This window comes from Zeugodacus cucurbitae, chromosome 6 (genome assembly GCF_028554725.1).
Source record: "Zeugodacus cucurbitae isolate PBARC_wt_2022May chromosome 6, idZeuCucr1.2, whole genome shotgun sequence".
NCBI classification, from domain to species: domain Eukaryota; kingdom Metazoa; phylum Arthropoda; class Insecta; order Diptera; family Tephritidae; genus Zeugodacus; species Zeugodacus cucurbitae.
In genome coordinates, this window is record NC_071671.1 from 8330051 (window position 1) to 8339417 (window position 9367).

The window sequence follows — 9367 nt, forward strand, 5'->3', positions numbered from 1 at the left end:
CTTCTACTTAGAATCTCACTTAGACAACATCACCTGTCCTTTGTGACACCCAAATACTGCTGTTGAATCCCTTTTAAGAAAAATACAATAATTTGCCATCAATTTTTATTCTTCTGTTTATATTTAAATTTTATAAAGTCTCTCACTCCTACATACTTAATATTTAATAAATAAAATAAAGTTCCATCGGTTAGCATGTATATTTATATTTGAAACAAAAAAAGAAAGAGTCCATCTCGCGTAATGATGACGAATGCAGTCGAACTGCTACAATTATTCATTTTGCTCCCATTATGACTCGTTAGTCAAAGATCTCTCCGCTCCTACTACACACATATAGTTTAAGTTTCGTTAAGGTATCATTTGCTGAATACTTTTGTATATTTTCACATGGAAAATAATGATATTCTAAGTTTATAAGTGACACGATAATAATATTTATTCGTATTAAATTATATCAAAAAATATTAAACGATAGTTGTATTGAATTGAAAGAGCATCGATTTCCGAACGCATAGTGAATTTGATGTATCCACTAACAATTGTTTTAGGGTATGGTATACCGTACATACGGCACTTCGACATCCTCACCATCCTCGTCATTGCAACAGATCTCAAATACCAAGGAGCGTTCGTGTGATTCAATGCGCTTTCGCGAGACACGTCGCACCACTTCAGTCATGGGTAGCGGCAAACGTTCAGCACATTTAGCTTTCGGCATAAAGAACGAGTAAAGCATCGACACGCCTTGCGATAACATTGTTATTTGCAATTTCTCTTTCTTTTCGAAATAATCGAGAAATTCTTGCAACGTTAGCTCGCCAGCAACTTCGAAACGATCCCACAGCGTCCACTCTTTGCCATAATACGAGTTCTTTGCGGCAGGCATGGGCTCGGAGAATGCAATGAAAGGTAATGCCAAATTTGCAAAAGCATTTTTAAATTTATCCATGTCACTGTGTCTGTAAAGGTTAATGAAATTGTATATGTATTACACAAACATAACTGCATATTCACATGCGTTTTAGTTACCCGCTAATTAGTTTCATAACTTCGAGCACAGCCAAGCCAGAGACGAGTGATGTAGTAGTGGCAATTGCTGGAATGATCTTTCCAGCGATTAATTTAGACTTGTGTCGATCAGCTGGAGGAATTTTATAATTAGCAGCACGCAAATTAGATGCGGCCACTATAAAGTCCATATGGAAATTATTATCATCGTCTTTTTCGAACTCGAGTGGTTTGACCACCAGCGGAGTTTTGCTTTCCCTCAAAGCCTTCAATTCAGTTAAAATCTTGTTAACGCGGTCTTGATCTACATCTGCGCTGTCATAATTGTTTGCGGCAGCGGCAGCAGCACTCTCGTTGGTCTCAATTTTTACACCAGAACGTGGTTTGAACTCGGCAACCTGCAGCATATAAATGATTCATTAAATATAAGCGGTTTGTTGAAAGGTAATTAGTGCTTAATTACATAAAAAATTTATTATTTGTTAACAGCTTACCTTCACTTCTTTCACTAGCTCTGCTACTTGCTGCCTATCACGCACTTGTTCGATGCCGTACATTTCTGCACGTAAATTGGCCGCTGCATGTATGTAATCTAAATGCAGATCGTCGTTAATATCGAAGAGCAGTGGTTGTGGACAGCGCTTCGGGCCGGACCAAAATGGTTGGCCACTTGACGTTATCTGATCTGGTGGGAAATTATACAGCAACTGTTTGATTTGATTTGCATAGTGTTCTTCCCAATGATTTCTAGCCCATTTTACGCAATCCAAGAAGTCTGTAGATCTTTCATCAACCAAAGCTTTCTAAATTAAAGAGAAAAAAGAAACAAAACTGAATGACTATTTATTTATTTGTGCACATTTCGATATTACCTTCACAGATTCTAAAATCTCCAACGGTCGAATGCCTTGCAGTTTAATGATGCGTTCGATGAAATTTGGATCTGATAAGTATTGTGCAGCATTTTCAGGAGACTGCGTAAACACGCCCTCAAACATATCGCGCGCCCACTGCAATGTATGTTCAATTGCATTAGGGAAGTTCTTTAGCGTACAGATGGGGATGCTCTTCTCTGGGGGATCTTGTGATGAACTGTACGATTCAGTTAAAAATGGTACAATCACTTGCACGTTGCCCATGGTGCCAAGAGTACCAGACTCCACTAATGGCAAACGATTGAATACACACTTGCGATCCATATAGATACGAGCGTCAACATTGTCCAATGCATTGGCTACACCATTTAGTTTTCCGAAAAATTCTTCGGAAAATACTTTTTCTGTTTCGGGTCCAACACGTAATTCGTACGCAGTGACTTTGGTTTCCGGATTCATTTTCTTGATGGCATTACCAGCAGTTTTCGCCTTTGGTTTTTGTACATCGTGCGGTCGGAACAGAAATTGGCGATTCAAATTCGACTTTTCGATCAAATCCATATCGGTTATAACGATTTCACCGTTACGCGCACCAACTCCAATCATTGCAAAGTTTTTAAGCAATTCGCAGCCAATAGCTCCAGCGCCAACAATGAAATATCTGTGAAAACAAAAAGTTTATATTAAATATACGTTTTTCAAAAGATATAATTATGTATTTACTCACCTTGCGTCACCCAATTTATCTTGGAAATTCTTTCCGAAAATAGCGATTTGTGCATCATAACGCGAACCTATCGGTTGAGCGTCGGCCTCCTCAACACCATTGGCGGGCAGACACTCAATAGCATCATAATACAACCATTGATAGATTGGTGTGAATTTTCCAGTACATGCCTTGAGAACTTCTTGAGCAACAAATCCACCAATCGCTGCATCTATGGGACAGGTGTTACCAGCACATGTCTTAGCAAATAGCAACACTGCGTTCTCATTAATGTCTTCATTGACAGATTTGCACATTTGTAAGAACTTTTGCGCATCCTCCTCATTCCATGGACGTGGTGGCTTTCCAACTTGCTCAATATATTTGTGTAAGGCAGAGAAAGCAATGTGTAAAGAAGTCGGATGATCGAATTTTGCAAAATCAGAGACTAAGAATTCGGGTTCTTTCTCAGCTACTTCAAGCGGTTTGAAATTCACAACTTTGGGCATCTTCACTTGTGTGGCTATGCCACCGGAGACGTATTCACTAAACTGGCTAGTGTCGCCGATGCTAAATGTATATGGACCCAATACACTGATTTTAATCGGTTCACATCCATTTAATTCCGCCATCCCTTGAACTTCGCTAAAGGTCACATAATCACCGTCATTCAAACCATGACGAGTCTCATCCAAGCAAGTAATCACACCCTGAGAATCGTGAGTAATACTTGCTATCATGGTGGAAATGGGTTGAGCGCCATCCTGATCGTATATTGTGAAATTCTCTCCAAAGTCACAGAAAATTTTTGCGAAAAGTCCATGCGTTTCGGCTATAATCAAGGCGATGCCATTTTCATGAGCGAATTTTGCAATGCGATGTTGTTCGGTATCATCAGAATCGGTCAGTACAACAACACGAAACTGACGTAAAAAGTCTTCGGTTAACTCGCCAGTATATGCGGTGGTACGAACGTAATTGTTCAACTCAGCTAACTGGTTGCAGGAAGCTTCTGCGCGATTGCGGCCTACATCGGATTCGCTTAAATAAAACTGCGATGCCAAATCACGAATCTGCAAAAAAATTTGCAAAATGTTATATAGGATTACATTGTAAATAAAAAAAAAAACCGCAATATACTAATTTATAATTGAAATTAAAGAATGCGTAAATAGATCTATAGTTGAACTTCCCTAACTCGAATCACAATAATCCACAAAAAACTTCGAGTTAGATAGACTTGCGTGTTACGGAAGGTAATTTCTATGAAATTTCACTTCTAATGTCAATTCAAGAGTTTAACTTATGGAAAACTTCGAATTATAGACGTTCGAGTTATGGAAGTTCAACTGTATTCAAAGATCTTTTCTAACTTTTTGGAAATTGGAGGAACGAAACTCTTGAAGTTATACAGAGGTAGAGAAGATATGTATGAATCAACTAATTGATATTGCTTCCTTAAAATTATCACCATAATCCACAAAAAACTTCGAGTTAGATAGACTTGCGTGTTACGGAAGGTAATTTCTATGAAATTTCACTTCTAATGTCAATTCAAGAGTTTAAGTTATGGAAAACTTCGAATTATAGACGTTCGAGTTATGGAAGTTCAACTGTATTCAAAGATCTTGTCTAACTTTTTGGAAATTGGAGGAACGAAACTCTTGAAGCTGTTGAAGTTATGCAGAGGTAGAGAAGATATGTATGAATCAACTAATTGATATTGCTTCCTTAAAATTATAATTATATATTATGCCTACATAATACTTCAGACTATTTTAAGACAATATTATAAATCTCTTTGAAATAAAATCAAAAATAAAAAAGTCTACAAAAGTCCGAAAAATAGAGTTCGTAATTTCTTTATAAGTCTATGATGCCTAAAATAAAAAATAATAAAAATGGGAGAACAATTTTTACGGCTTGAAAACGACATAACAAATATCATAGAAGTTTGTGAAAAAATATAAAGTTGCTGAACAAAGAAAAGAATGAAATCCACACAAAGGAAACTGTAAAAAATCTCCAGAACAACGCGGCGCACTGCACCAATCTCATGCCATAACGCATACTCACAATTTACATATATATTATTTGTACTACACAAGCAACTGAACTTGTTTCACTCATTACAAACAGCCTGAAATTCTAAAATACTATATATGCCTGTTTCGTTCTAATGCATTGTACATAGCCGTTGGTAACAATGAATCATCTTACCTATCAAACATTTTTATTTTCGGTCAATTTTCTACGAATTTTATGTTGAAATAAATTAGCACATTTAATTTATTATAAACAAATTAGCTCACAATTATGTTTTAAAAAGTTACAATAAACGAAGTAAGAGGGTAAAAAATAAAAACTTCCACAACTCAAAACTATGGCAAATATTGAATCTTCAATTTAGATATCTATGTATATACAAATGTACTGCAAATATAAATAACACCTTTTCTACATTTAACGAGACATTTTGTTTTAATTAGCATAAAATATGTTTAATTACCACCAAATAAATAAGTTGAAAACACTACTAATCGTTGTAACTAATCTTGTACCGGATTAGAAGATAGCAATGACTATGCAAAATACTGAAAATAATCAATACGCATACTGTACGATTTATTTAAACCAAGGTTTTTCCACGTACATTGTACAGAACAAAAACGGCGGCAAAACTAATATATGCTAGTAATGAAATTGGCTTGATGGTCAGATAAACTATTATTGATTTTTCCCCTCGTTGAATGCACAATAACAATTAATATTTCAGCAAAATTTAGATAATAATACGTTTTGTAAAGAGCACATTTTTGCGTAAGAAACGCAAGTTTTTAATAATAAATAACACAGTACCGCATAAAGTTATGGAATAATACTTACTGTGCAATTTTCCTTGTCATGAAGTGTGATTGATTTCACGCCTCCTAAAATTACATTCTTGGCTATCTCCAGACCTAAACCGCCAATACCCGACAACAAAATGTCTGAATTAGCCATGCGACGCATTGCATCATGACCCAGTACATAGAGTTGGCGCGAGTAGAGCGATTCATCGATGTCAGAAGCGCCGCGGGAACGTGAGTCGTTCGTAGGATTACTACCAGCCATTTGGTTGTTTCCTGCGTACACTACCTGCGAATTCGTTTTATTACCGTTTGAAATATTAACTTTGTTATTTCGCTCGCAAATTGACGCTGAAGTCGTTGCAAAATTGTTCACTTGAGAATTTTTTTCCTCCACTTCCACCAAATTCTTTGATTCAGTTTTTTCTTCGGCCACTACGCTTTCACACGAAACAGAAACTCCGCTTTGATCACTTTGACCGCTTTCTTTCTTCACTGACGACAATGTACTGTCGCTTCCACTACCACTTTTCTCGCTTTTCTCGCCCGTGCAAGTAGACCCGACAGAGTCAACAATATCACCACCACTTAACGAAACCGAGTGAGACGGCACGATAACGTTCGCCTTTTCTGCCGATTCACCGGCTTTTTCAAATGATACGTCAACGTCAATTTCTTCTACACCACATTCGTTATTGTGGCTATCCTCCCCGTTGTCTGTGTTGTTTTTATTGTTTTCACTGAGGCTCGGAGCAGCGCCGGTAGACGCAAGCAGCTTTCGCTTTTTAGCTGCTGGTGGCTCTGCGGAAGAGTTTTGGTCAGCTGTTGGTGAACTAGAAGACATTGGGCGGCAGGCGTCCACAACACTTGAAGCGAGTAAATATTTTCACTTACTATTTGTGCACTCTTAAATAAGCTTTTAATAGTACGAATCTCTATGGATGTCCATGAATATATCTATTCCCTTTAAAGAAGACTGATTTACCTCCTTATTTAGGAATAGCACTCAGCAGACCAACGAAGCTAAGCACAGTTTTATATATCTATTTTAGTTGATTGTGTATCACACCAAAGATAAACTTAAATGTGCGAAGAAACTATAAAGAAAACAAATCGAGAACGTTCTGTTTTATTAATATATCTATGTATGTTTAAACAACTACACGTTTTATAAATATTATTAGTGTTTTGTGTACGTCGAACTTTTTTCATAAATTTTAGCAATATGTATTATTTTGCAAACTTGCATACGCACTTCTATGTTTAATCAATTTAAAAAAGCACGCCGCATTATTCTAAAAGCCCCACATGGCATCTAACGTCTACAAGACACAACAATTTCTGGTTGTCAAATTCCACTCTGCCGCACGTTTTTCATCCAATATCTAACAAATAAACATATATACTCTACTCCTGCGCTCCTTTACTATTTAATTTCCCATCTGTTACTTATTCACTTCTCCATCAAGCGAGAATATGAAAAGATATCAGTATTTGATTCAACTTCTGTGTGTCACTTTTTCAGCAATTACGATTTTATTCTAATAGGAACTAAATACTAGCAATCACTATGAATTTTGCAATTCGTAACACCTAAAAATACCTTTTTACCCAAAGATACACTAATTTCGCAAAAATTTTAACTGCGAAATTCACTAATATCACCCAAACGAACGCTTCTTACACAAATTCTAGTCTGCGAAGTAGTTGAAAAGAACAAAGAGAATGGCTCAGAGTTGTATTTTAAATACTACAAATCGGTAAAAGTGTGCAGCTATGTTAAACTTAAATCAATGAGTACCCAATTGTGAATGGATAAAAAATTGTTTTTGAATACTTTTAAAATTTTGGTCATTATTCGGTTTTTGAGATTAAGAAGCTCTAAAGTAACACAGATATCAGACATAAAAAAGAAATGTATTATATATAGAATCAGGAAAAAATATTTACAAAGGCCATGAAATTGTTTTATAAACTTTGAGAGAAATTGCCAGAGTAATTATATATATAAAAGATTATTCCGTTTTTATGCTTCAATTACTTATAAATATCAACGACAGTATAATACAAAAACCCGTTTTGCATTCCTTGCGAAATAATGCATAGTCTACAATAAAAGCGAAAAATGCAACCATTTAATTTATATAAGTTGAATTATTTCCTCAGTGTGGCTACACCGTTTTGTCTGTCAAAACAAACTGTCACACATTGTTTGTATTGTATTGTTATTTGTGGATAAATTATTGGCGGTAAAGGTTTTAGTCAGGAGTAAAGTTCTAATTCATAAATTAAGCTGCAATCATGGATACTGAACTCCCATTAAGCCGCATCAGGACAATTATGAAGAGTTCCTTAAATACAGGACAAATATCAAATGAAGTACTTTTCCTGATGACCAAATCTACAGTAAGTAAACATATGCACTTTATATTACTACTATTGTTTAATCGTTTTGTGTACATAGGAAATGTTCATTCAAAAACTAACAGAGGAAGCTTACGGAAGAGTGAAGGACGATAACACACTTAAATATAAACACTTATCACAATACGTGCAAAAGGAGAAGAATTTGGAATTCTTGCTGCAAATAGTTCCGGCTAAAATTAAAGTGAAAGATTTCAAAAAAATACTGGAATTGGGAGATGCGAATTCATCATCCGAGAGTGAGGATGAAAGGCCGTCCAAGTGATTTCGATGAACCTAAACTTTAAACCTAAAGAATTTTTACTATTTAATTTATAAAAGAATACAAACGAATAATAAGAGACAATAGAGTTTTATAAGTAATCTATACGGATTCCCATTGAATTATGAAATCAAAGCAAATCGGTTGGAAATATTAGTGCTTGTCGGACACCTTTAACTGTGTTGTGGCTACTATGTATTATGGGACATTACGAGAAACAGACGGTAATTGAAATTAATCAGATCTGGCTTTTCATTTTCATTAAAAACTTCATCACGAAGCTTAGAAGTTTAAATTATGTACATATAATCTGCAGTTTATTAATTAAAGCAACTTCTACATAAGGCACAATATTAGAACGTACGAAGACACGACATCAAAATCTTCTCCTATGTGTTTCTGTATTCCAGTTGTGTCATTAAATAATAATTTATAGTTTTTATTGCACAATTCATTTTGACGTGCGAACGTAACTTGTTTTCTATAATCTATATGGTACTAATAGTACTGCAATTTTTGTCGAAGTTGTTCCATGAATTCACCTTTTTCTTTCAAAGATATATTAAAGATTCTCGCTATATTTATATTTAATGCGAAAAGTTCATTCATTTGGTAAAATGATGTTTCTCTTCCATTAGGAATTTTATAGCGATTCTTGGTTTTTAGTGGGATCCACAGTTGAGCAGAAGTATCACCTCACTATCGTCGGTTTTAACTGGGACGCGTCAACCATGGACTATCTCACAAAATCACTTTTTCATCACATCCAGGCCCTGTTGCTTCAATCATGAATGCTAAGTGACTAATTAATATGCCCGACCATTCAAATTTAACAAAATTACATGATATAAACGTCACCTCACTAAGCTTTAGTTACACCCGAAGAAATGAAAGAACAAATTGCATGTCAACAAAAACAATTTCATTTATTTAATGATTTCGAAATACTCATATCTACTTACGTACTTCGTGAGTTTGAGCTTCGTGTTTCGGTTTATCATTGTCTGAATATTCATTTAACAGTTGTAATTATATATTCAGAAACGAAATCCAAAATACAGATGGCTCTATCCTGATTTCTGCAGAGTTTGGTTAATATGCTCAAAGTGCTAAATTCTTTAAAGCTCGATTTATGTATATTAATAAAAATATACTTCGAAAAGCGAAGGTAATAAATAAAATAATGTAAATTAAGTTATTAATATTTAGTATACATTTTTGCAAGTGTCTATAACTTCCA

General features: G+C 35.2%; 2 protein-coding genes and 1 long non-coding RNA gene across 4 annotated transcripts; 2 read left to right on the top strand and 1 right to left on the bottom strand.

The window, feature by feature from the left end:
- Positions 1-91: 91 nt before the first annotated feature.
- LOC105210357 (ubiquitin-like modifier-activating enzyme 1) lies at positions 92-7175 on the bottom strand. 2 transcript variants are annotated; one of them, XM_011181255.3, is made up of 7 exons: positions 7045-7175; positions 5479-6538; positions 2614-3665; positions 1884-2547; positions 1506-1814; positions 1033-1409; positions 92-962 (listed from the first exon to the last, which is right to left on the bottom strand). In XM_011181255.3, the coding sequence occupies exons 2-7, from the start codon at positions 6283-6285 to the stop codon at positions 548-550; spliced, it is 3624 nt and encodes a 1207-aa protein (XP_011179557.2). In that variant the 5' UTR covers positions 6286-6538; positions 7045-7175; the 3' UTR covers positions 92-547. The 2 variants fall into 2 exon arrangements, with proteins under 2 accessions (XP_011179557.2, XP_054090380.1); XM_054234405.1 differs by having other exon boundaries at positions 7053-7069.
- Positions 3816-5635, top strand: LOC128922754 (uncharacterized). Its single transcript, XR_008471932.1, has 2 exons — positions 3816-4112; positions 4183-5635. It is a non-coding gene; the product is annotated as an uncharacterized LOC128922754 (long non-coding RNA).
- A 446-nt stretch (positions 7176-7621) lies between the features above and the next one.
- LOC105210359 (chromatin accessibility complex 16kD protein) lies at positions 7622-8228 on the top strand. Its single transcript, XM_011181256.3, has 2 exons — positions 7622-7847; positions 7906-8228. Exons 1-2 carry the CDS (start codon positions 7743-7745, stop codon positions 8128-8130), a joined length of 330 nt encoding a protein of 109 aa, XP_011179558.1. The 5' UTR covers positions 7622-7742; the 3' UTR covers positions 8131-8228.
- The last annotated feature ends 1139 nt before the right edge of the window (positions 8229-9367 follow it).

Bases quoted from the DNA above. Each gene is read 5' to 3' on its own strand.
- LOC105210357 (XM_011181255.3), bottom strand. From the start codon at position 6,285: ATGTCTTCTAGTTCACCAACAGCTGACCAAAACTCTTCCGCAGAGCCA. The intron at 2,548-2,613 runs GTGAGTAAATAC...TTGTTTTCACAG, and splicing joins GATAAATTGGGTGACGCAAG to ATATTTCATTGTTGGCGCTG. The intron at 1,815-1,883 runs GTAATATCGAAA...TCTTTAATTTAG, and splicing joins AGATTTTAGAATCTGTGAAG to AAAGCTTTGGTTGATGAAAG.
- LOC105210359 (XM_011181256.3), top strand. From the start codon at position 7,743: ATGGATACTGAACTCCCATTAAGCCGCATCAGGACAATTATGAAGAGT. The intron at 7,848-7,905 runs GTAAGTAAACAT...TTGTGTACATAG, and splicing joins TCCTGATGACCAAATCTACA to GAAATGTTCATTCAAAAACT.